Source organism: Panthera onca, chromosome B3 (assembly GCF_046562875.1).
Source record: "Panthera onca isolate mPanOnc1 chromosome B3, mPanOnc1 haplotype 2, whole genome shotgun sequence".
NCBI lineage: Eukaryota > Metazoa > Chordata > Mammalia > Carnivora > Felidae > Panthera > Panthera onca.
Window position 1 is genome coordinate 74,561,977 of NC_138344.1, and position 26,727 is coordinate 74,588,703.

Below are 26,727 nucleotides of genomic sequence, written 5' to 3' on the forward strand. Positions count from 1 at the left end.
TCCCGGCGGCAGGCGCGCGCTAGGGCCCGGAGCCCGCCCTGCGCCGGGTGGGGCCTGGCTGACTCCGCCCCGGGCCAGGAAGTGACTCAAAAAACTGTTCGAGATGTGGCGAAGACAGGTCCCCGTTGGGTGAGGACTTCGGGAAGGCCCGCCCAGTTTTGGGCTCCCAGCCCTTCTCCGCTGGGCCTGGGGCGCGGGTGAAGCTGGGGCCTGCAGGCACCGAGAGGCGCCCACTGTACTGAGGCCGAAACAGGCGGCCAAGGCGGGTAGGCGCGCTCTGCCCCGTGCCCCGGCGGCGGGAGCCGAGCCGGAGGCCCCTGTGCTGAGCGCGGCCGGGGGAAGGGCGCCGGGGGCGGTGGCAGCTGGCGGCTGTGGGCGGGACCCGGCTCGACCCCTGGGCCCCGGGTGGGGCCTTGGCGCTACCTAGAAGAGCGGCGGACGGCGGAGGGAGGGGGAGAGGTGGGAGGGGCTAGAACCTTGGAAATGGCAGACCAGGGACTCCAGAGGACATCCCAGTTCAAGCCCTGGTGCGGATTCATCTTTAAGAGGCCGTCTTGGACGCGGAGACTGCAGAGATCCTGAGGAGAGGGACTCTTTTGTCATCTCTCCACTTCTGGCCTCCAGACCGAGCTGGAGCCCCCACTCTTCCTGCTTAGGGCTGTGGTCAGCCTTTTCCAAAGGCCAGATGCCCATCCCCAGTAGGCAGCCTTGTTTGCCCATGACTTCCTCTCCGGAGAGAAGACCTGGTTCCGGATAATCTGACATTCTCTTCCTACCCCCAGGATGGACCCAGGTTGTTTACTAGATTGGTATCGCGACCTGTTGATAGCTGGTGTAGGGTGGGAGACCCAAGATTTGGGTTAAGGGGACAAGGAGGCTCTGAGCTGCCTTCCCTCCTTCCAGGGCTGGGTGGCCAAGCAGCCATGCCCACCTGGGGGGCTGGCTCCCCGTCCCCTGACCGCTTTGCCGTGTCTGCGGAGGCTGAGGACAAGGTGCGGGAGCAGCAACCCTACGTGGAGCGCATCTTCAGCGTGGGGATGAGTGTCCTCCCAAAGGACTGTCCTGAAAACCCTCACATCTGGCTGCAGCTGGAGGGCCCCAAGGAGAACGCCAGCAGAGCCAAGGTGAACACCCCTCTCTGACCCTTTGGGGAACAATGTCTCCCTCCCCTACAGGGAGGCAGAGCAGAGGAGGGGCCGCTGGGGAGGAGCTCCACTCACTCCTTGGTTGTCTTACTGGCAACCTCAGTGACTGTCATCTTTTGAGGGACTTTGCAAATCTGTATTTATCTGGAGTTTTGGTTTCATTTGAGCTATGTTGAGCCAGGTTCTGCCAGGACTTAGAGACAGGTGATTCCACTCAAATCAGTTGTGCTGTTTTTGAAGACTAGAGATAATCCGGTTGGGCAAGCAGGCCCCACCAAGGAATTCACTGGGGGATGGGAAGCCAGGCCCCATTGCTTCCTGCCGTCAGAGGTTCTAGTACAGCTCCACTTACCTCATGGGGTGGCCTCATGACCGAGTCTCCCTTTCCTTATCTATGAAATGTGAATAATAGCAGTATCCACTTCATTGGACTTATTGTGAATGAGATAAAGCATGAGTCCAGCAAAAGTTAGCAAATGACAGTCCTTGTGATGGAAATCTACAACACGCATACGCACGCATACATATTTAGCACGAATACATATTTAGAGAGATGGCCTTGTGATCAGTTTATTATAATAATATCTTAAGTTGAGTCAGGTTCTAAGTGGAAATATTAGCCGTAGCCCTATCAGCTGAAAAGGGAAAAGAAGTGAGATTCTTGATCCCTTTTTAACCCTCACCTTTGTCAGGCTCTGTGGGGCTCCATTGCTCTGCCCAGGCGTCCTGGAACTCAGGGATGGGGTGGTGGTGGTGTGCAATGGGCCTGAAGAGGCTACTGGGCCATGTAGAATTCCAGAAGTCTCCTTTTTTCCTATCCCCTATCCCCGTTCCTCCCCCAGGAGTTCCTGAAGGGTCTCTGCAGCCCAGAGTTGCAGAATGAAATCCACTACCCACCCAAACTGCACTGCATCTTCCTGGGAGCCCAGGGCTTCTTCCTTGATTGTCTGGTCTGGAGCACATCAGCCCACCTGGTGCCTGGGCTGCCCGGCTCGCTAATGGTCAGTGGCCTGACTGAGGCCTTCGTCATGGCTCAGAGCAGAGTGGAGGAGCTGGTGGAGCGGCTGAGCTGGGACTTTCAGCCAGGGCGATCCCCCAGAGTCTCTCAGTGTGCCGGAGTGCTGAGAGACTTCTCCGCCCTGCTGCAGCCCTATGGGGATGCCCACAGAGAGGCCCTGCTACAGCTGCCCCTGGCTGTCCAGGAGGAACTGTTGAGTCTGGTGCAGGAGGCATCCAGAGGGCAGGGGCCCCATGCAATACCCCCCTGGGTCGGGGGGAGCTCGGGCCCACTGGGTGCTCAGTACCAGGGAGTCAGAGCTCTCTCGAGTGAAGGCAGGGAGTCCCTGCACACTGGACCTACAAGGTGGCAAGAGTCACGGGGAGAGAGACATGTTATGGAGAAGGAGGGAGGGAAGCAGGGTGGTCCCAGGGAGATGGATTTGGGGTGGAAGGAGCTGCCTGGGCAAGAGGCCTGGGAGAAAGAAGGGGCCTTCAGATCACAGCCAGGAGGAGGAGAGGCAGGGCAGGTAGGGCCCCTGACAGGAAAGGGCCTGGGGAAGGAGGGGGTGCCTCAGGACAGAGGACGGTTCTGTGTCCAGAGTGAGCCTCCTGGTGCCCAGGGTCCCTATCCGAGGGCAGCTCAGCCCCGGGGAGCCTCCCTCCTCCAGCGGTTACACAATGGGAAGGCCTCACCTCCAAGGGTGCCTAGCCCTCCACCTGCACCCGAACCCCCGTGGCACTGTGGAGACCGAGGAGACAGGGGAGACAAGCAGCAGGTCGTGGCTCGAGGCCGTGGGTCTCCGTGGAAACGAGGTACCCGCGGGGGCAACTTGGTGACTGGCACGCAGCGTTTCCAGGAGGCCCTGCAGGACCCTTTCACCCTGTGCCTTGCCAATGTGCCTGGCCAGCCAGACCTCCGTCACATTGTCATTGATGGCAGCAATGTGGCCATGGTGTGAGTACCTGGTGGGACAGAGGATCCCAGGGAGGGGGATGATATGAACAGTTTTATGGATCTTGGGGACACATGCTGAGAGGCCCCGTCTCTGGAGCCCTAGAGCGCTGACCCCTTCCCACTGCAGGCATGGCCTCCAACACTACTTCTCCAGCCGGGGCATTGCCATTGCTGTGCAGTACTTCTGGGACCGGGGCCACCGTGACATAACTGTCTTTGTGCCTCAGTGGCGCTTCAGTAAGGATGCCAAGGTCAGAGGTGAGTTGGGCACAATGTTTTGTAACCCGGGAGAGGCCCCGTTTCAACTTGAGGATAACCCCATTGTGCTCCTCTGTTTCTCTAGAGGGCCACTTCCTGCAAAAGCTATACTCCCTCAGCCTGCTCTCTCTCACTCCCTCCCGAGTCATGGATGGCAAGAGGATCTCCTCCTACGATGATAGGTACTTGCTTCTCTCCTGGCCCCAATGTTGAGATTCAAGAAGCACAGTGGGGGCAGCCGAGGCGGGGATGGAAGCCCCTGACCCTTTGTGCGGTCTCTAAGTCTGGGCAGCGGGAAAATGGCCAGTTACTCCTCCGCGTACCTGGATGAATCCAGGCCAGAGGAGACAGAAGGTAGACAACTGTGTTTGCCCATTCATTCATTTTTGATTCATCAGACTAAATGATGCCTTGTATTTATATAGTGCCTTACTGTCTAGAACATACTAGTTTAATGGGAAGCTGGGAAAGCTGGTGACATAAATAACTTCTTACAGCCCAAATTTCCAAACATGTAGAGAAAACCCCCTGGAAGTACCGGTGTAGCTGTTCAAAATAACAAAGGCAAAGGAAGAAACACAGCGCGGCCATACTAAGATGATACAAAACGTGTTACAATAGGAACATCACTGGACTTAGAAGTTGAAGATCTGAATTTGAGCCCCAAGTTGTACCTACTCCTTGACTCTGACTACAGACCAGTCTCTTAACGGGTTAACCTCTTTGTCCCAGGGTCCTCTTCTATCTGTTCACCCTCCTTGTGAATATCAAAAGAAGCTAAGGTATGTGCTTGCCTCACTCAAGGTGCCAGGCAAGTGTACAGTGATAGTCCTTGACTTGTCATGGATCCCCTCAACTATGGCAGTAGGTCTCTTGTCTGTCACACAGGAATGCATAGAGTAAGAGTGGTCACCTTTTTAAAAAATTTTTATGTTTTGTTTTTGAGAGACAGAGACTGAGTGTGAGTGGGGGAGGTGCAGAGGGAGGGAGACACAGAATCCAAAGCAGGCGCCAGGCTCCGAGCTGTCGGTGCAGAGCCCGATGTGGGGCTTGAACTCATGAGCTGTGAGATCACGACCTAAGCTGAAGTCAGATGCTTAACCGACTGAACCACCCAGGCGCCCCAAGAGTGGTGGTTAACTCTTAACAAACAAAGGCTATACTACATGGCAAAGGCAAAGTGAGCAGTTAAAGCTGTCAAATTGTTTAAATAAAAAATCCAGGGCACATTCCCTCCCCAGGGTACACACATAGAGGGGGAAATGGGCAGATTTTAAAAGCCAATTCGTTGTTTGCAATTACAAGTTCTTTATTCCCTAGGATTTTCAGTCTTAAAGAAAAAAAATGAGTTTCCAAGCCACAGTGATTATATATTTTGTCTTTTCAAATACTTTTTTCTCCCTAACGAACAAATGGTATTCTACAAAAAGGCAGTTCACTTTCTCCCAGTGCTCTTCTGTTTTATGTCTAGATTTCACAGATTATCCAAGACATGGAACCTTTCCACACCAGCACTGACACAGAATTGAAACTGAAGAGCGAGTCAGTTGTAATGAATGTTAAAGGCACGTGTCTGTTATGTAGGTCCCGGTAGGCAGACAGCACAATATGAATTTGGAATTTTGTCTAGTTACAGTGAGTAGCAGAGTGGTGCATAGCATAGGCCTACTGAATGAATACTGCTGAGCAACAGAAGTAACATGACAGTAAAATACCCTTAACCTGCAAATACCTTTTCTATTATCATATGATACCGTGTACATTTATATGTCATCTCCTTCATGCGTTTCCCAGACAGAAACTCAGAACCAGTCATGTTACACCTAACGTTTATCACTCGTTCCCTGTTCACCACACTGTCTTTCAAATACTGCCTGCCCACTTAGCACCTAGCAGTAGGCACATGGCCTGTAGAAGGAGGTGGGGGTGCTGGGAATTAGGGAAGGCCTGATTATTGATTTCAGAGCCCAAACAAACCATAAACCAAACACTATGGCATCTCGGAGGAAAGGGAGCCCCCTTCTGGTGGGGATTTTATGGGAAGGGAGAGATTAGCAAGTTTTTTTGTTGATTGAGGATGTGGGCTGGGCCCCAGCTTTTTGGCTTCTAAACCTGTTGTAAAAGACCCCCACCCATTGCCTCAAGAGTCCTATCTCATCTTGTGGAATCAGAATTACTAAAGTGAGGCCCAGGCATCTCTTTTAAAAGTTCCCTGATGATCCTGTTCATCCAGTGAGGTTTGGGAAGCACCTCCAGATGGAGGGAATCGTCTGAGAAGCATGGTGGCAGTCAGACAGCACAGGGCATGTTTGGAGAACAGGGTGTTATCTGATCATTGATTTTGTCAGAGTTGAGAGTACATTAGAGAATACCAGAAGAGATACGGCTGTACAGGTAGATTGAGCTGGGTTCTAGAAGGCCGTAGCTGCCAGCCCTGTGGACTTTATTCGGTAGATAAATGGCAAGGAGGGAAGAGTTTTGTTTGGGGGAAATGCGTGTTCTTTTAGGGGAGGGCAGGAGAGACTTGAGGGTGGTAAATGGCTGGGGTCAGGGCACCCCTTATCAGGAGGCTATGCAGTATCTCAGGTGCAATGTTCAAATAGCTAAGGGTAATGGTAGGACTGGAAAGGAAGGGGGCAGAGTGGAAGGCTCTTCAGAGGAAGAGCATGATGGATTTGTGACTGATGGGGGAGGATGGAAGGAGACAGAGCTGGAGCCAGATCTCACGGTCTCTCATGAATGAGGCACAAAGTGTTGGGTGGAGGGTTGTGGTGGATAGAGGGGATGCTCTTGGGAGACCATGCGGATTTGTCTGTTTCCTCTCTTAACTATGGCACCTGAATCTGGCAGTCACTTAGTGACTGGGTCAAGGTGAGGTGGGGGGTGGGGGGGTCAGATCTCCATGCCCAGAAGTGGGTCATGGAAGTCGATGATACTCTGGGGTTGGGGCCTTGGAGTATCCCAGAACGGCTGCCGTGGTTTTTGAGACAGGTTCATGGTGAAGCTGGCTGAAGAGACCGACGGGGTCATTGTCTCCAATGACCAGTTCCGGGACCTGGCGGAGGAGTCTGAGAAGTGGATGGCGATCATCAGGGAGCGGTGAGGGAACCCTCCCCTGAGAACAGGGCGCATACTCGGACCTTTCTCTAAACCAGTTCTGTTCTGCCATCGGGTGAAGACTCTGGGAAGGGGCTTGATACTGCCTTGAAGGATACGGTGGCCAGTAATTTTCTGGTGTTGCTGGTCTCAGCTGTCTGGGAGGTTCTTAAGGGTCCCTCTGTGACCATACATTCTCTGTCCCCATCCAGCCTACTGCCCTTCACCTTTGTGGGAAACCTCTTCATGGTTCCTGATGATCCATTGGGGCGAAACGGCCCCACACTGGATGAGTTCCTGAAGAAGCCAGTCAGGTAACGCCCCAGCTTCTCCTAGACAGCCCCCAGCCCTGGCCCTCTGTCTGAAGGGCTTTGTGGACCTGGAGACTTGGGGGGAAGTGTGACCTCAATCTGGGCCAGCTTAATTCTTCAGTGGTTCCGGTTGCGGTGGGCTTGGCCGTATTTAACTGCTTTTCAGGGAATCCTGACATAGACCCTCCAGGCTGGGAGGGAAGCTTCCCCTGATCCATGTTTGGTGGATTATTTGGAACATGGTTGCTTTTACTTATAGCCAGTTGTATTTAGCACATCTGTGCCGAACCATGAAGTAAGTAGTCAATATATTAGACTTAAACTAGATCATACCAGTGGCAGGGTTCACCTTCCTGGCTCCAAAGGAAATGTCCTCCCCTTCAGAAGTGGGTTGATACTGCCACTCAGTGGTCATATTGGGGAACTTCAGGACCATTCCCCACCTCCCCCCTCCCTCCAAGCCGGGAATAGGCCAGGCAGTTAACTGGGATGCCCCCTGGGCTCTAACTTCCCTCCGTGATGCTCATCAGCTTTTCTTGTTCTGTTTCTTCCCAGGGCTCAGGGGTCTTCTAAGGCTCAGCATCCTTCCATGGCCTTCACAGAACACGGTCATCAGCAGCAGGGGAGAGAAGAGGAGGAAAAAGGCGGTGGTGGCATTCGGAAGACTCGGGAGACAGAGCGGCTCCGGCGCCAGCTGCTGGAGGTGTTTTGGGGCCAGGATCACAAGGTGGACTTCATCCTGCAGCGGGAGCCATACTGCCGGGACATCAACCAGCTCTCGGAGGCCCTACTGAGCCTCAACTTTTGAGTCTCACCTGTCCGAGTGGCTGCTATACCGTCAGCTCCAGCCTCACCCAACTCAGCATTTTCTGTGAGGGTCCTCGTGCTGCTCAGATCCTGACCTAGACTCACTCTGAGTTGGTGCGACTTGATCTCATCTGGAGTCAGGACCTCAAATAGCTCTCAGGAGGTTCTGCTCAGCCTTAACTTCTCAACCTTGCCATAGCACAGGGTTTCTGTAGGGAGTGGGGGCTGCTGGGAAGAGTAGGTCCTGGAGATTGGGACTGCTAGCTCCTCCTTCAAATTGAGTTGGGGATGGAGACGGGGGTGGGGGACGAAGAGCAGGTGGCAAGAAAGCGAAGCCTTTCCTTGCCCTGGCTTTGGCAGGTCAGAGGACAGGTTGCTTCCTAGGCCTGGCTGGGAAGGGGGATGCTGGGCCCTGGGGAGGCTAGTGTTATGGGGTCTGGGTCACAGTGGGGCAGCAGGGAGCTGGTGAAGGCAGAGGGAGACTTGGCTTCCGGTCTCAGCTATGCCTGTCTGTGACCTTGATTGAGCTGCTTGGCCTTTACTTCTGTGTATAAATCAGGAGCAAAAATGCCAGCTGGGAAGAGAAATGAGAATGTGGGGGAAAGCTCCTTGGAGGAAAGGTACTTGCATCAAGTCTCAGGTGTGTCTGTCTGTGGCTGCACAGGCTTCCTAACCAAAACCTCACTTTCAGAGAGCTGAGGATCCTCAGTCCCCAGGGCCCGTGCCCTAGATTTTAACACTGCGTCCTCAGTATAATGTGCCCTATCATGGCTGCGTCCCTTTTGGGCAACTCCCCCAAATCCACATTTATAAAACAGTTAATTAGGGGTGGCTGTTTGCATTACCAAAATACTCTCAGGGTTCCTATAAATGGCAGCTCTCCTGTTGCATTCAAGTGTTTGTTTACAGATTCACGAATGTGTCAGAAAGTCCCCGTTGAGATGCACTTGCTGAAGTGTTGAGCGTTCGCCAAACTGATGAAGCCATGCTCTGTCTGCAATGACAATGTTAATGTGATCTGACCCCAGCATTTTCTCTACAGAACACATTTACTGCATAAAGTGAGGCCCCCTTCTGCTCTGTGTGCATGTGTATGGGGATGGAAGGGTTTATAGAGGTGGTATTGAGATGAACCAATTATCTGGAAAATGAAAACCAAAGGGTCCAAGTCAGAAGGCACCTGACTGGCCACCAGATCGACTACTGTCATCCTGATTCCTACATCCTGTCCTTTATCTGCTTCAAGTCCTCCTGTGCCAGAAAATTGACTACTCCAAGGTTGCACATTTCATCTGTGGACAGTATTGGTTGCAGCCCCCAAATATGCTTTTCTGTTACATCTACCTTTGGGTGGGTCATTCTCTCAGGAACAATACAGAGCCCGTCAACTTCCTGAAGAGTCCAAGACCAGATAAAGAAGTAGGACAAGTGCCCCTGGATTCTGTGCTGTCCGGGCTCTGCAGCGAGTCCCTGGACATGGTTCTTTTACGGCTGTGGACATCTGCCTGAGTGGCACACAGCGAGTTAAGTACTGCCATCTCCGTTCTTCATTCCAGCAATTAGTGTTGGGGAGCTGGATGATGGAGAGTGTCTTCAGTTCTTCTCCCATTAGGGCTTTATAGCACTAGCCTGTATAGACCTGACCTAGGGGCAGGTGTGTGGCAAAGAGGCTAGCTGTGGGGTGACTGACTCACAGACAACTCCTAGTCCTCTGGGAAGAAAGGAGATTGGGTAATCTGGCCCCAAACTGGGGGCTAGGGGGAACTACTGGTCAAGGCGTGGCACACAATCGGGACAGTAGGCCAGAGGGACCCAACTGTCCTTTCGTGCTAGGGACTCTGGTTGCTTGAAGTCGGCCCAATCAGATGAGAGGCAAGTCCCAAGCTTCTTACAGGTGGGGATGTTGGCTTTGTCCTACTGCAGCTTCATGAACTAGGGCCAGCGGGATTGCTTTATTAATTCACTGCTCTTCAGTGACAGACTGAAGGCTGTTCTAGACTGAAGCCTTGTCTCTTCCTCTGCTGGCACCCTAATGGCACTGTGTGAACAAGTACACAGGGTGACCACAGAACCCACTGGAAATGGATGATCACTGCGCTCGTTTTCTGGTCTCTACCTTTATAATAACCTCATGCCCCAAATTTGTTACTGGCTCTTGGCAAGGGAGGGACCAAGAAGAGAGATGCCCAGTATAACTTTCAAAACCCCAACATAGGGAAAAGAATCATCTGGCATTTCCTTAGAAATAAATTCCAGAAGAATCTAGGCCAAAGAGGTGAACGAAGTCTGTGAGATAATTTATCTTTATTGCCTCAATCACAGAGAATTCTCTACACAACATAAAGGGTAACTGGGACAGTAATGGGACACACAGGGAAACCAATCTGGGAATTCTTTTCCAAGGAGTTGGAAGAGTTTAAGGATCCAACTTGATGAGACTGCAACCTTGAGACAGTGGACAGTCTCTCAGTTAAATCAGGTGGAGCAAAGGAACCATGAGGAGGGCAGGGAGAGGAATCTCTAAGGACTAGATGATTTCAGGTCCCAGAGGAGTACCTGAGTCTCCAACCAGGAAGCCTCTGTTGAGGGACAGGACTCCAGCCCTGCCAGAGGCCTCCCTGCTTAGGCTACGACTTCCTTCAAGGCGGCCCCTAGCTCTGGGAAGGAATACTGGTAGCCTGTGGCCAGTGTCCGCCGTGGGACCACCTTCTGGCCCTCCAGCAGCATGATGGCACGCTCTTGCCCAAAGACAGCTTGCACCACCATGCTGGGGAGAGGGATGAAGGCTGGGCGGCCTAGGGCAGCGCCCAAAGCCTTGGCAAACTCAGCATTTGTAGTAGTGGGGGCTGGAGCCACTCCATTCAGGACCCCCTGCACGTGGCTTGCTTCAAGGGCATGGATCAGGATTCCTGCCAGGTCTCTGATGTGAATCCAGGGGAAGAACTGGTGGCCCGAGCCAATGGGGCCCCCCAGGCCCAGGCGGAAGGGCAGCAGCATCTGACCGATGGCACCGCCCCCACGACCCAGCACGACCCCTAGGGCAGGCAAGAGATATGGTCGGGGAGGAGGCTCCTCAGCCTCCAGCAGTTCCATAGTTCCTCCTGGTTTCCTCTTCCTCCCTTTTCCCAGGCCAGCTTAGCTCTATAGTAGCTCAGAGGTGTGGCTCTCTCTGGGACTTCCTGTCCTCCCATCCACAGCTTGGCCACAAATCTGCCACTCCCCGAGCCCAGGAAGACATTCCAAACCTGTCTGATACCCAGGCCCCTGGTTCTCACCAGAACGCACCACCACCTGGCGTGTAGACTCTCCAGGAAGCCTGGCTGCAGTTTCCCATTTGGTTACCAGGTTGGAGAAAAAGTCAAAATCCCCTCCTGGGCTGTCCTCATCGTACTCTGCAGTCGGGCTGGGCTGGTAGTAAGCTGCCGGTGGAATAGCACTGGTTTGCCCCAACGTCCTTGGTCCTGCCTGGCCCTTTGCACCTGATGTTTCCCTTGGTCTTGCCCTCCTAGGTCTTTGGGATCTTCCCATGGGAAGACAGAGCCCTAGTTTTCCTTTGAACTACTCCACGAGTTGACCTGTTCCTGCCCTAGAGTAACTTATCTTTAGTTGTAGCTAAGCTGAGTGACTGCTAGAGTGTAGTGCTTAAGAGCAAAGACTCGGTGCCAGGCTGCCTGAGATTTATTCTTAGCCCCACCATTTATTAACCCTAGGAGTTCAGGCAAATTATATAACCTCTCTCTGCAGAATGTTTGCATCTTTACAACAGGAATAACAATAATACCTATCTCTCATAGGGTGCTTGTGAAGGTTAAATGCTGTAATATGTGTAAAACACTTAGACTAGTGGCAGATATATGTTCTATAACCGTTTGCAGTTCTTTGGTCCCAATGGTGAAATACAAGAATCAAATTCTGTTCCCAAAGAACTGTGGAGTGAGAAGCAAGGGACTTGGGAGTAGATGAGGCTTTTTCTGGCACTGAGAGCAGTGCCACTATCCCCTCTTCCTCTGAGAATCCCGGTTTCTCAGAGAAAGTACGCAAAGGTCAGGAGAAATATGCATGGACTGAGGGCCTAGGAAGTTGTTGTGCTGGGAAAAGATCAGTACTCGGGTGTATATAGCTAGAAGGGCCTGAGCTAACCCCTTGCTGTGCAACCGCTCTTCTTCTGGCTAATATAAGGGGCTGGTGATTTGGGACATACCTACACCAGTGACTAAGACCCAGGCCTTGGGGGGTTGTGGGGCTTTGGTGATGGCTTTAGCCAATATCTGGGTGGTCTCCAAGCGGCTGCTGAGAACCTCCTTCTGGAAGGTTTCATTCCATCTGCAGGAGGGAAAAAAAAAAAAAAAAATAAGGGAAATAAGTCACTAAATACATACACGCATATCCCTTCCTCTTTCCCTGGGGCTCATCCATACCCACTTCTAGCAAACCCCTGCACTGTGGTTTAGAGGAATGGCCCATCTCTCCTGTAGGAAAAAAAAAGGCATATATCTTGGGTATCTTGAGTTATGAGTGAAGACTAAAGTCAATGGCTGAGGCAGGCAGAAGGGCAGGTGGGGGTGGAGGAAGGAGTGGGGCGGGATGAGTAGTTTGGGATATGAGTTTAGTTCTCAATCTGACATTTCTATTCGCCACAGCTCACAGGTTCTCCTCATCAGGGTCACACCCGTCCTCCCTCTGCTCTGAAGGACATCAGCTTCAGGGCCCTAGCTGACCTTCGGAGAGGGTTGAGGATGTTCTCTCCTGCCAGGTTGACAGCCGCATCACAGCGCGGCAGCCCCGACGTAGCAAGCTCATCCTGTTGAAGAAAACAATGAGGCGGGTACGGGTGGTGGCTTGCCCTGCGCCGCCAAACCAGACCTTCTCCCATAGCTTCCAGAGGATGGACATACCCAGGTGATCCGACCGGGCCCGGGCTTTCGGGAGACCAACGTCACTTCGTGGCCCCTGGCTTTCAACAGCTGGGTTAGGGCTGTCCCAATGAAGCCCGTCCCGCCACCTGACCAGAAATTACGAGCTAATTACAGAAATTATCCTCTCGGGGGGGTCACCTTCCGTCCCCGCATGTGGCCCCCTCCTCTGGTGCCATCCCATCTGACTCCAGACTTCTTCTCCCCCCTCCCGCGATGCAAAAGTGACACAGGTCACAGGGACTGGGGGAGATTCGACTTCCTGGGATAGGAAGCCAAGGCTGGTGCACGACTACCAGTGCACGATTCATTGCCCTCCCTCAAAAACGGCCTCCCACCTCCCAGTCTTTTATTTCAACCTTTCCATAAGCCCGCCCCCGATTCTCCCTTTCTGCCCTCCCTCACCCACAAGCACCCGCATAGCGACCAGGACCTAACGCGCCCGCGCAAGATTTAGTGGGGCGCTCCCAATCTTGGAAACGACCGCCCAATCCTGGGAGCGACGTTTGTGCGCATGCGTCTCTCGAGAAGCGCGCTCCAATAGGGGGGCGGGCAGGATTGAGACTGGGCGTGGTCCTGCTTGGCGACCCGGAAGAGTTCATAGAGAAGGCTGTATATTTCAGCGCGAGGAGTGGCTGGGACCGGCTGGGGTGGGAGGTGGTAGACTTAGACCCAGTGGGCGGGGAAAGAAGGTACGAAGGCAGACGACGGAAGGTTTTAGAGTGGGGAGCACACAGTTACCCACCCACCCACTCATGACCGAAAGCCCGTAGAGATTTGAATGTCCTTTCAGCCTGGCGGATTGGTAGTAACGCAAGAGAATTTTTCTATCCGTACTATGGATTTTTTTCGGCCTGGCCTCTTCATCCTTTCTTCTCCCTGTTCTGCTTCCTTCCTATCTTCGTTTGAAATTTTTTAGGTTACTCTCCTCTTAATCCTTCTCCAGCCTATTTCTTCGGATGCTAATGCCCTCTGTCTTCACCTGCATAGCCAAACTTCTCCAAGGAGTGGTGTCCATTTTTACTCCCCAATTCACTCCCGTCTTTTGCCTTTATTGTTTATGGACTCTGTCGTCAAGAGCACCAATTTCCAATGTGTCACCAAAACAAATGCCTAGTTTCCAGTTATTTTCTTGACCTCAGTTTCACTGGACACTTGCCGACTTCTCCCTCCCTTTGGAAATCGTCATCTCTCGGCCTTCGTGAAAGCCACAGCTCTCTTCTGGGTGTTCCTCCAAACTTTTCAGTTTCTGTTGCTTGCTCTGCTTCGAAGGTCTTAAAATGTTGGTATTTCCTCAAAGCTGGGACCTAGGACCTTCCTCTCTTCGGTCTGCACTTTCTCCCAAGTGTATGTGGGTGAATTTGAGGCTGGACACCTAGTTCCTGAACCTGCTTTGAAAGCGTAAGCAGCACTATAGCTGTGTTAGTTGCATTAGTAACTTAGGCCCACCTTCTGTTTTGTTCCCTACTTATGTTTTAGTACTGCTTATCATTAATTTTGCCCTTTTTGCCCCTACTCCCTGTTTACCCACTGATTGTAAAAAACTAATGAGGACCAGACGGTAACATTTGTCTTCAAAATTATCTGACGTGCCTAATATACCAAGTCCTGCTCGTCCCCTCATTTTCCGGAAACATACACACCTCCAAATATCCTCCTTTCAGGATTTCAGGAACCCCCTCACCCACCTCTCATGTATTCACCTCCTTCCCCAAACATTTATAAGCTGTCCCTTCACTCAACAGAGCAAGGCAGCTTTATGAATGATCCTCTTCTCGTTGGGCTGCTCTTCTAATAAAACTTCTTTGCTTCAAAACTGGTGTCTCAGACATTGGCTTACTGAACATCCGGTGCACTGACAAGTGTGAGTTCAGTAACAAATACAGTTACCAGTTTTTCAGAGGCTTCCCAACATCCTATGCAACTTGAATTTCTCCTCTGACCTTTTGACTCTATAAAAACTTGTCACTAGACACTTCTTCTTGGATGTCTGAAAACTTGTTGATTTTATTTACTAAGTATCTCCCACATCCATCTGTTTCTGTTTGTCTGCCACCACCACTCTCTTTTAACTTATTATGCTCTTTTGTGTAAATTTCTGCAGCAGGCTCCTAGTAGGTCTCCCTGCTTCTGCGTCTTTCTCCTCTCCAAACTGTTCCACACATTGCAAACTGAATGATTTAAAAAGCTGGGCGGAGAACACTATGGTGACATACAACTCCTGAAAACAAAAGCAAAGACAAAAAACAACCCCCCCCCCCCCAAAACCTCCCATTGTAAGTTTCCTGGATGTGCTGGGTAAAATGTAACACATCTCCATTTAAATACATTAAGGCAACTAGAAAATAAAGGAAATCCTCAGAGACCAAAAAACAAGTCTTGGAACTGAGGGTACCTTGTGGTTGTTTGTCAGAGTAACCTAGGGGTGTGGGTGACAGCAGAGAATACCTCAGACCCCTGCATAAAGCTCTTGGTGGGCTATGTTCTTAGGGGAAAAAATGAGTTTAAAAAAGCCTACTAGTGCCTGGTTGGCTCAGTCAGATGAGTGTATGACTCTTGATCTTCAGGTTGTGAGTTTCAGGGCAGCGTGGGGGGGTAGGGCTGGGAGGGTGGGGGGAGCAGAGATTACTTAAATAAATAAAACTTAAAAAACAAACGCCCACTTAGTATCAAAGAACATGACCAGGAAACTTGTTTCTGCAGGCTTGGCTCTCCCCTAGGATTGGTTGTAAAAAAATTTCCTTCCCTGAGAAGTTGTATCTATTGTCTGGCCCTCCTGCAGATTCGGAGTTTGAATTAATTGTTGTCTGCTTGGACTAGAAAGCCCTGAGCCAAAAATTTAAGTGTTCCAGATATGAATAGAAATAAATTTTCCCTTGGTTTCACAGGATCCCAATTGATAAAATCCTGCCAATCACACAATCCAAAACACACGAAAAAATCCAAGCTACTCTGGGGAGGGGTCAGCTGAAATAATACATAGCTGAATTAGACCAAAAAGGATTTCAGATATTAGAATTATGAGATATAGAATATGAAACTACCAAATCCAAAATGTTTCAAGAGGAGACATTAAAAACATGAGAAAGAGAAGATACTATTTTAAAAATTCCAGCAGAATTGATAAACCAATTAGAATTTCTAAAATTTAAAAACATAATAACTGAAATTCAAAAACTCTTTGAATGAGTTTAACATCAGGGAATAGATTTAGCATTGGTTAAGAGATGATTAACTAGATATGAAGACATTACCCAGCATACAGCACAGAGAGACAAAGAGGTAGAAAATATAAAACAGAGGGTAAGAGACAAGGAAGATAAAGTGAGAGATTCAAATTCTTTCTATTTGGAGTCTTGATAGAGAGGAAACAGAGGAAGGGACAGAGAAAATGTTTAAAGAGATAATAACTGATTATTTTTCCAAATTAATGAAAGGTATGAATACTCAGATTCAATAAGCAAAATGAATCTCAAGTAGAATAAATAAAAAGAAATCCATACCTAGTCCCATCATAGTAAAAGTATAAAAACCAAGAAGAGATATTAGAAGAGGGCAGAAAGACAGATTATCTATAAAAAAATAACAATTAGACGGACAACAGACAATTTAGCTACAATACAAGCCAGTGGAGTAATACATTAAAACCTTCAAAGGCGAAGAGAAAATAATGGCCAACCTAGAACTGTTTACAAGCTGGCATTCAAGAATGAAGGTAAACCGATGGTATGTTTAGACAAGCCAAAGAAGAGAGCATTTGTTATCATCAGACTTACAAACTTTGTCAGGAAAAAAGAAAAGGGTCTCAAAAGGAAGGCGTGAGATGCAGGAGAATAATGAGCAAAAAGCTGGTAAACAAATGGGGAAATATAAACAAATATTGGCCATATAGAGCAACACAATGATATATAATTTGTGGGTAAAAACTGAAGCAGAACTAAAATGTTAGTCACCAATAATGGAGCTGGAGCTGAGTTGTTGGGGAAGGGTAACAGTCCTGAATAATACTAAACTTTGTTAAATATCCATTTAACAAATGAAGGGCAACTATTATATATTAGAAACAAAATGTGCACTTATAAATCAGTAGAGACAACAAAACAATCTAATCAATAAAAAAGTCATTGAGAAACAATAAAAAAAGAAAGTTTAGACAAAATTAGAAGATTCAAAGTAAGATAATAGGAATAATCGGTATCTATAATACATTTAGACTGAGAAATTGAATTAATTACATGCACTGGAATTCTAGATTTCAACGTGGATGAATCTTACAACTGTAATGTTGAGCAGAAAGGAAGTTGGAGGAAAGTATTTATGGTATGATACTATTTGTTTAAAGAGTAGAAATTGGCCAAATAATGCACTCTTAATTGGGGAGGTAGATTTAAAGTAACAAGAAAGGCATGAAAAATCCTCAGGATAGCATTTACCTGTGGGAGTGAGTGGGAAAGCAGTCAGGGAGGGGGACTCAAGGGACCCTGACTTCTTACTTCTTAGGCTAGATGGTGGGTACATGAACCTTCGTTTTGTTTTTCTTTGTAACTTTTAGTTGTCTGAAGTATAAGAAATAAAAATTTGTGGTGGATTTAAAATTTATAGTCCTGTCTCAGATGTGCAGAAACAGAACTTTAGTTTTTATAACCGAACCCCACTTGCTCATGAACGTTTTTCTTTGGCAGTGGAATAAACTCAAACTCACCCAACCAAAGTAACTTCCTCATTTCTAGTTTAAAGTTCTCATCTCACTCAGTTTTCTAGGAGTAAATTCGCAGTCTTTCAGAGTGCCTCGTCCCTCTTCTCCCTTCCCTTTTCCCGCTGGACACCAGGGTGTAGGAGGCCCATGGTCCAGGCGCTGCCATCCAGTCCTCAGAGATTTGAGAAGGCCAAATCTCTTCTCATTTGGCCTTTTCATGTTGCCTGCTGTGGGCTGAGACACGGCTGGTTAAGCTGGGCCTCTGGGCATAGTTGTTTGATACAAACTCCCATGCTTCTGGGTATTATATCTTCTGCCTGTAATACCCGTGGTCCTGGCTGAGATCCCAGTGTTCTAAGAATGTCTGCTAGGAGATTGAGGAACAGTAGGCTTGTCTTCTGACCAATAGCATAGAACGTGTGGGGCTTGGTAAGTCTCCCCATAGGCCGCCTCCTGATTTTCTGCTACAGTCTTTACTGCCTAGGCACCGCGCTGCAGTCTAGCACTGTTAGTTATATACTGCTGTTAACAAATTATCTCAAAACTTAGTGGTTTGAGGGGTGCCTGTCTGGCTCAGTCGGTAAAGTATATGACTCTTGATTGATCTTGGGGTTGTAAGTTTGAGTCCCATATTGGGTGTAGAGATTACTTAAAAGAAAATCTTAAAAAAAGATACTTAGTGGCTTGAAACAACAATAATAATATTTATTATCTCATACAGTTTCTGTGGGTTAGGGATATGGGAGCAGCTTAGCTAGGTGGTTGTGGCTTAGGGTCAGTCATTAAGTTATGGCCAAGATAACAAGGCTGCAATCATCTGAAGACCCGGAGGGCCCTTTCCCAAGGTGGCTCACTCCCTTGGCTGCTGGCAAGAGGACTTGTGTCTTGCCGGTTGTTAGTAGAAAACTCCAATTTCTTGCCACGTGGATGTCTCCATAGGGCTTCTTGAGTACCCTTATGACACAGCAGCATGTTTGCCTGGATCTAGTGATCTAAGAGAGAAAGAATGAAGAGGAAGCCTCAATGCCCTTAACGACCCACTTAGACTTGGAAGTTGCTTTTTATCATAATTTGTTTCTTTTTTTAAAAAAATTTACTTATTTATTTATTTTGAGAGAGAGAGAGAGAGGGAGACAGAGGATCCGAAGCAGGCTCCGCACCAACAGCAGTGAGCCTGATGTGGGGTTCGATCTCACAAACCATGAGATCATGACCTGAGCTGAAGTCGAATGCTTAACCGACTGAGCCATTCAGGCGACCACCATAATGTTTCTTAGAAGTGAGTTACCAAGTTCAAGTAGAGGGGAATTTGGCTCCAACTTTGGAAGGCAGGAGTGTCAAAGAATTTGTGGACATATTTTATGTTTTATTTTATTATTTTTTAAAGTTTATTTATTTTTGAGAGATTCAGAGACAATGTGAATGAGGGAGGGGCAGAGAGAGAGGGAAAGAGAGAATCCCAAGCAGGCTCTCCACCATCAGCACAGAGCCTGATGCGGGGCTTGAACACATGAAACCATGAGATCATGATCTGAGCTGAAACAGAGTTGGATATTTAACCGACTGAGCCACCCAGGTGTCCCTTGTGGACATATTTTAAAAGCATCACAAGCTCTGTGCTGCAATTGGGGCTTCTGGGAGAGCCTTGCAAGCTCCCAGCTATGCTTGGGGATTGCAGCACAGTCTTGCAGTTTTCAGATATGTCCTCTACCTCTCTGGGTTGGGTGTCTCTCCCTGCTACTCTAGTTGAGTTCCTTTTCAGAGAAGCCAGGCAGCATTTATAATCTAGTTTTGACCTTTCCAAGCCTCCTTGACCTCCTATTCCCAGCCCAGGAAAAGCTATGTGATGGACAATAGCTCTGATATCATATCCTGTTTCTTTTCTATTCTTTGATTTACAGAACAAATTCTTTGCTCCATCTTCTAAGATCTAGTTTGTTGGAACACTTAAGTATTTTCTTCTCTAAAAACTTTGCTCTTGCAAGTGAATCTCCTACTTTCCAGGCTATTCCAGGCTCATCTCTATTGTAATTTGGCTTTATTTTCAGGAAGATTTATCCCCTTGATCACAAGGATGGATTCTTGGCTTCTAATCCTAGAAAAAAAAAATCTCTCATTGGACTGAATTTGCTCATGTGTCCATCTCCAAACCGACAATTGTGGCCAAGTATGGAGTGTTCTGATTGGCCAGGCCTGGGACATGTGTCTATTGCTGGACCAGGGTGGCGGGGAGTCCCTACTCATCGTCCTCAGCCAGGTTTCTGAGGTATCAAGGGACTCCTCCTCTCTTCAACCACACTCTAGTTATTGACCAACCCTTCTTTCTCTCCTGGCTCTCTTTTCTTACAGTGAGTTGGGGAGGGGACTGGGCAGAGGGAAAGGAGGTTCTGCTAAATCAGATGCCCTAAGACCATGGATTCAGGGGGGTGGAGTTTCATCAATATCCTCATGGAGGTGAGGCAGGAGTTCCTTCCAGAGCTGTGTATCCTTTGTGGGAGGGAATATACATAGGGACAGTGCTAGCTCCCAGCAACCACTTCTCTCCCAGTAGGCTGATGGGAAACAGGTCCTGTCTAAGTGTACTCAATTTCTCCTCAAACTCCTTAAAGTCTTTCTTCTTCTGCGTCCTGGGGGTGAGTGGGTTGACTTCTCCTTCTTTTTTAGCCTCTCCTTTTACAACTGAACTAAAGTTAAGCTGTTTGCAGCGCTCACAGTACATCTGACACTTCAGCTGTGAAAACATTCAAATCGGAGCCAGACAACAAGACATGAGAAATTTTTGTCTGCATCTGGGTATTGGTGCAAATGCAGCTGGTTTGCCTTTCAGGAAGACAAGGGTCTCTTCGGAGTCTGTAGCAATCACAAGGATTTCATTCATTGAAATGGGACTGTTTCCCCCACAGCTGCTTTCTGAAATAGCAAAAGAAGCTGAGCACAGTCCCTCTGGGTGGTCAGGCCATCACCACAGGGTGCGACAGGAAGCCAAAACTTACTGGGGGGGGTGTCCTGGCTGCTCCCCTCAACTTGGGCAGGGGCAGAGTGGGTTGGGGGTTTGCTGGTGACAAGCACTTCTTCCTTTCTCCCATGCCACCTCTAATTGTGTGAATGTCCCTCTGCTTCATTTTGTTTGGGCAGATTTTTGCAACTTCTCTCAGGCTCTGGAATGTTGCTTGCTAAATGCGATTCACATCATCATGTCACATGGTTTCTTATTAAAATATGATACAACCATCCAACCAACCATCCAACCAAAATCTTAATACTGGAGACACAGCAGATTAAGGAACCTAGAACCTCCTCCCTCCCTTTAAAAATAGTCTTCTCTGGGGGCGCCTGGGAGGCTTAGTTGGTTAAGCGTCCGACTCTTGATTTTGGCTCAGGTCATGATCTCACGGTTCATGAGTTCGAGCCTCGCATCTGGTTCCATGCTGACAGCACGGAGCCTACTTGGGATTCTTTCTCCCTCTCTCTTTGCCCCTTCCCTGCACTCTCTCTCTCTCTCAAAATAAATAAATAAACTGAAAAAAAAATGAAGATAGTTTCCTCTGACCCCAGGTTTTGTGGTGATAGAAGCAGTGTTCTGACAGAAGCAGAGTCTAGCCATTTGTGGAAAGGCCAGGTTTTCTCCTAGGGCTCCATCTTCTCTTCTCTCTCCTCCATGAAGAGTTCTAGATGCCACTCCCTCTAGTCAGACCCCTATCCAAACATCTGTTCCCAGTGGGGCCTTACTCAGGAGTTAATACCTTTTCACCTCCCACATTAGCCCCATCTGCTTCTGTTCTTGTTCTGCTGTGAAGACCATGTGCCCCTGAGATCTCTCTGAGTCTAGTTTCCAGAGCAGTGAGTGAGAAATGAGTTAAGGTTTGCCTTCCTGTGTGCTCTGCCAGTGCTGGAGTGTGTGTGTGTGTGTGTGTGTGTGTATGTGTGTGTGTGAGAGAGAGAGAGAGAGAGAGAGAGAGAGAGAGAGAGGAAGGGAGAGGTACACACATAGAGAAACACACACAGAGATTAATTAGCCTTTTGTCTGGCTGAAGGGCAATGTTCATCATGAGCAACAGCTCTTGCACCACCAGAGGCCTCACTAGCCCAGAACCAGAAATCCCGTTTCCTCTCCTCTCAAAGGGAGGGCCACCGTCTGCAGACTGTCATCAGTGTTCCAGTCCTGGACTGTAAAATGGCCATCAGGAGGCTTTTCCTGGGTTTGCTTTTCCCCCTGGCCAACAGCGTAGCAAATAGATACAGGCAGGAAAAGCCACACCAAGTCAGGTGACAAAATGGTCCTCCTCTCTCATGGCCGGGTCATGGCTTACTAAACAGGAGATCTGAAACCCTTAATGGTGTATGAAGAACTTATGAAGGCTTATCTGATCAGCAGGGACTGAACGGGAAGATGATTAATGGGACATACTTCCAGAGAAAAAGAAGGAGACGGATGGGCAGATGAGAGTTGAAGTGGCCCTGTATGTGAGGAAGACATGAACAATCTTAAAGCGAAAGCTTATATACGGTCTCTGGGAGGAGATCACATTCTCACGGATTCTCAAAATCACATTCACACATAATAAAATGCCGATTTTATGACACGGCACATTCTTGCGGTTGCTGTAGAAGGCAGATCACGGCCAGATGAACACAGGTTATTTATTCACTGGCCTGCTAGAACTATTTGGCACCCTTTTGGGGAACTCTTGAGTGAGTGGGTGAGGGGGTGAGAAGCAAAGCATGTTTTTATTGTTCAAGATGGACTGGATGAAACAGTCAAGGGTGAATGGAAAACAGCAGAGCTCTGTCCACTGTGGATCACCTGACCAGTTCGAGTAAAGAGAGAGGCTGGAGCAGCTGTCAGTTTATTTTCATTTTTTTAAATGTTTTACTTATTTTTGAGACAGAGATAGAGAGACAGAGCATGAGTGGGGGAGGGGCAGAGAGAGAAGGAGACACAAAATCCAAAGCAGGCTCCAGGCTTTGAGCTGTCAGCACAGAGCCCAAAAAGGGGCTCGAACCCACAAACCCTGAGATCGTGACCTGAGTTGAAGTCAGATGTTTAACCGACTGAGCCACCCAGGTGCCCCTGGAGCAGCTGTTGACTGTACTGCTTGAGGAAAGGCTGGAACATGGTTTGTTAGGGTGGAATTGGAGGTGATGTCTTTACCTTGGGTGTGGAACTAGACTGTGGTATAAACCAGGCCAGGTGTGAGCCATACTTTCTTTAGTAATAGTGTTTATGCCCAATTAAGTCCAACATTTTTGTGGGAGAACAGAGATCACACATAAAACAGGAAAATTAGTTAATGAATAATTGCAAGGTAAAATATTAAAAGGCAACAACCCTGTAAGTTAAGAAATAAGATGTCTGGATTAATGTTTCCAGGCATTAAAAAAAAAAAAATCCTCATTGGTGGTTAACCAGCATCGTAAAAGAGGCTTCTATGGGTAAAAATCTGCCTTTAAAACATATGGTCAAATTGGCTGGGTGAGGAGAAAGGGAGCTCACTGAATAGCAAGAGTTATATCTATCTATCTATCTATCTATCTATAGATACATATAGAGTGGGTATATATATAAATATATATAAAATAGAAATATATTAAATATATGTTTAAATAGAAATATATATATTTAAATATGTATTTAAGTTCATTTATTTATTTTTGAGAGAGAGCAGAGAGACAGGGAGAGGGAGAATCCTAATCAGGGGCCGCACTGTCAGCACGGAGCTCAATCTCAGGATCCATGAGATCAACCTGAACCAAAATCAAAAGTCCGATGCTTAGCCAACTGAGCCACGCAGGTGCCCCAGCAAGAGTTAGATATTAACTGGTAATAAGGTAACCAAAACACTGAGAGGGACAGAGAACCAACTTAACAACAACAAAAAAAATTCAAACTTTTAATTGCAGTGGGTAACACTACTGTAACTCATTGAGTTATCACAGAGTGAGTGCATCTCTGTAACCACTACCCCAGTCAGGAATAGAACATTACCAGCTCTCCAGAAGGCCCTCATTCCCCAACCATGTGCCTTTTCCTACTCTTTTTTTTTTTTTTTTTTTTTTTTTACGTTTATTTATTTTTGAGACAGAGAGACACAGAGCATGAACGGGGTAGGGTCAGAGAGAGGGAGACACAGAATCCGAAACAGGCTCCAGGCTCTGAGCAGTCAGCACAGAGCCCGACGCGGGGCTCGAACTCACGGACTGCAAGATCATAACCCGAGCCGAAGTCGGCCGCTCAACCGACTGAGCCACCCAGGCGCCCCATCCTACTCTTTTTTTTTTTTTTATAATTTAACCTTATTTTTTTAAATTTACATTCAAATTAGTTAGTTTATAGTGAAGCAATGATTTCAGGAGTAGATTCCTTAATGCCCCTTACCCATTTAGCCCATCCCCTCTCCCACAACCCCTCCAGCAACCCTCAGTTTGTTCTCCATATTTATGAGTCTCTTTTGTTTTGTCACCCTCCCTGTTTTTATATTATTTTTGTTTCCCTTCCCTTATGTTCATCTGTTTTGTCTCTTAAAGTCCTAATATGAGTGAAATCATATGATTTTTGTCTTTCTCTGACTAATTTCACTTAGCATAGCACCCTCCAGTTCCATCCACATAGTTGCAAATGGCAAGATTTCATTCTTTTTGATTGCCGAGTAATACTCCATTGTATATATATACCACATCTTCTTTATCCATTCATCCATTGATGGACATTTGGGCTCTTTGCATACTTTGGCTATTGTTGAGAGTGCTGCTGTAAACATGGGGGTGCATGTGTCCCTTTGAAACAGCACACCTGTATCCCTTGGATAAATGCCTAGTAGTGCAATTGCTGAGTCATAAAAAACTGAGTCATAGTCATAAAAAAACCCTATTTTTAGTTTTTTGATGAACCTCCATACTGTTTTCCAGAGTGGCTGCACCAGTTTGCATTCCCACCACCAATGCAAGAGAGATCCTCTTTCTCCACATCCTCGCCAACATCTGCTGTTGCCTGAGTTGTTAATGTTAGCCATTCTGACAGGGTAAGGTGGTATCTCATTGTGGTTTTGATTTGTATTTCCCTGATGATGAGTGATGTTAAGCATTTTTTCATGTGTCGGTTGGTCATCTGGATGTCTTCTTTGGAGAAGTGTCTATTCATGTCTTTTGCTCATTTCTTCACTGGATTATTTGTTTTTTGGGTGCTGAGTTTGGTAAGTTCTTTGTAGATTTTGGATACTAACCCTTTATCTGATGTGTCATTTGCAAATATCTTCTCCCATTCTGTCAGTAGCCTTTTAGTTTTGCTGATTGTTTCCTTTGCTGTGCAGAAGCTTTTTATTTTGATGAGGTCCCAGTAGTTCATTTTTGCTTTTGTTTCCCTTGCCTCTGGAGACGTGTTGAGTAAGAAATTGCTGCAGCCAAGATCAAAGAAGTTTTTGCCTGCCTTCTCCTCGAGGATTTTGATGGCTTCCTGTCTTACATTGAGGTCTTTCATCCACTTTGAGTTCATTTTTGTGTCTGGTGTGAGAAAGTGGTCCAGGTTGATTCTTCTGCATGTCGCTGTCCAGTTTTCTCAGCACCACTTGCTGAAGAGACTGTCTTTATTCCATTGGATATTCTTTCCTGCTTTGTCAAAGATTAGCCAGCTATACGTTTGTGGGTCCATTTCTGGGTTCTCTCTTCTATTCCATTGATTTGAGTGTCTGTTCTTGTGCCAGTACCATACTGTCTTGATGATGACAGCTTTGTACTATAGCTTGAAGTCTGGGATTGTAATTCCTCTAGCTTTGGCTTTCTTGTTCAAGATTGTTTTGGCTATTCGGGGTCTTTTCTGGTTCCATACAAATTTTAGGATTATTTGTTATAGCTCTGTGAAGAATGCTGGTGTTACTTTGATAGGGATTGCATTGAATATGTAGATTGCTTTGGGTAGTATCGACATTTTAACAATATTTGTTCTTCCTACCCAGGAGCATGGAATCTTTTTCCATTTATTGGTGTCGTCTTCAATTTCTTTCATAAGCTTTCTATAGTTTTCAGTGTATAGATTTTTCACCTCTTTGGTTATATTTATTCCTAGGTATTTTATGGTTTTTTTGTGCAACTGTTGGATTCCTTGATTTCTCTTTCTGTTGCTTCATTGTTGATGTATAGGAATGCAACCGATTTCTGTGTGTTGATTTTATATCCTGCGACTTTGCTGAATTCATGAATCAGTTCTAGCAGTTTTTTGGTGGAATCTTTAGGGTTTTCCATATAGAGTATCATGTCATCTGCAAAGAATGAAGGTTTGACCTCCTCCTGGCCGATTTGGATGCCTTTTATTTCTTTGTGTTGTCTGATTGCAGAGGCTAAGACTTCCAATACTATGTTGAAAAACAGTGGCGACAGAGGACATCCCTGTCTTGTTCCTGACCTTAGGGGGAAAGCTCTCAGTTTTTCCCCATTGAGGATGATATTAGCGTTGGGTCGCTCGTATATGGCTTTTATCATCTCGAGGTATGCTCCTTCTATCCCTACTTTCTTGAGGGTTTTTATCAAGAGAGGATGCTATATTTTGTCAAATGCTTTCTCTGCATCTATTGAGAGGATCATATGGTTCTTGTCCTTTCTTTTATTGATGTGATGAATCACGTTAATTGTTTTGAGGATATTGAACCAGCCCTGCATCCCAGGTATAAATCCCGCTTGGTCGTGGTGAATAATTTTTTTAATGTATTGTTGGATCCGGTTGGCTAATATCTTGTTGAGGATTTTTTCATCCATGTTCATCAGGGAAATTGGTCTATAGTTCTCCTTTTTAGTGGGGTCTCTGGTTTTGGAATCAAGGTAATGATGGCTTCATAGAATGAGTTTGGAAGTTTTCCTTCCATTTCTATTTTTTTGGAACAGTTTCAAGAGAATAGGTGTTAACTCTTCCTTAAATGTTTGGTAGAATTCCCCTGGGAAAGCCATCTGGCCCTGAACTCTTGTTTTTTGGGAGATTTTTGATTACTAATTCAATTTCCTTACTGGCTATGGGTCTGTTCAAATTTTCTATTTCTTCCTGTTTCAGTTTTGGTAGTGTGTATGTTTCTAGGAATTTGTCCATTTCTTCCAGGTTGCCCATTTTATTGGCATATAATTGCTCATAATATTCTCTATTATTGTTTTTATTTCTGCTGTGTTGGTTGTGATCTCCCCTCTTTCATTCTTGATTTTACTTATTTGGGTCCTTTCCTTTTTCTTTTTGATCAGACTGGCTAGTGGTTTATCAATTTTGTTAATTCTTTCAAAGAACCAGCTTCTGGTTTTATTGATCTGTTCTACTGTTTTTTTTTTGTTTTTGTTTTTGTTTTGGTTTCAATAGCATTAATTTCTGCTCTAATCTTTATTATTTCCTGTGTTCTGCTGGTTTGGGGTTTTATTTTCTGTTCTTTTTCCAGCTCCTTAAGGTGTAAGGTTAGGTTGTGTATCTGAGATCTTCTTCCTTCTTTAGGAAGGCTTGAATTGCTGTATACTTTCCTCTTATGACCACCTTTGCTGTGTCCCAGAGGTTTTGGGTTGTGGTGTTATCATTTTCATTGGC

General features: G+C 47.2%; 2 protein-coding genes across 6 annotated transcripts; one reads left to right on the top strand and one right to left on the bottom strand.

Moving 5' to 3' along the window:
- Window positions 1-46: 46 nt before the first annotated feature.
- On the top strand, window positions 47-8,646 carry KHNYN (KH and NYN domain containing). Of its 4 annotated transcripts, none has more exons than XM_060619382.2 (8): window positions 47-129; window positions 904-1,124; window positions 1,988-3,099; window positions 3,227-3,357; window positions 3,443-3,539; window positions 6,349-6,456; window positions 6,666-6,767; window positions 7,320-8,646. In XM_060619382.2, the coding sequence occupies exons 2-8, from the start codon at window positions 924-926 to the stop codon at window positions 7,570-7,572; spliced, it is 2,004 nt and encodes a 667-aa protein (XP_060475365.2). In that variant the 5' UTR covers window positions 47-129; window positions 904-923; the 3' UTR covers window positions 7,573-8,646. The 4 variants fall into 4 exon arrangements, with proteins under 4 accessions (XP_060475365.2, XP_060475363.2, XP_060475364.2 ...); XM_060619380.3 differs by having other exon boundaries at window positions 81-793; XM_060619381.3 differs by having other exon boundaries at window positions 81-266.
- A 1,214-nt stretch (window positions 8,647-9,860) lies between these two features.
- Window positions 9,861-13,002, bottom strand: SDR39U1 (short chain dehydrogenase/reductase family 39U member 1). Of its 2 annotated transcripts, XM_060619384.2 has the most exons (6): window positions 12,890-13,002; window positions 12,467-12,573; window positions 12,290-12,372; window positions 11,773-11,894; window positions 10,847-10,990; window positions 9,861-10,606 (listed from the first exon to the last, which is right to left on the bottom strand). In XM_060619384.2, the coding sequence occupies exons 1-6, from the start codon at window positions 12,903-12,905 to the stop codon at window positions 10,194-10,196; spliced, it is 885 nt and encodes a 294-aa protein (XP_060475367.1). In that variant the 5' UTR covers window positions 12,906-13,002; the 3' UTR covers window positions 9,861-10,193. The 2 variants fall into 2 exon arrangements, with proteins under 2 accessions (XP_060475367.1, XP_081652031.1); XM_081795905.1 differs by lacking the exons at window positions 11,773-11,894; window positions 12,467-12,573; window positions 12,890-13,002.
- Between the last annotated feature and the right edge of the window lie 13,725 nt (window positions 13,003-26,727).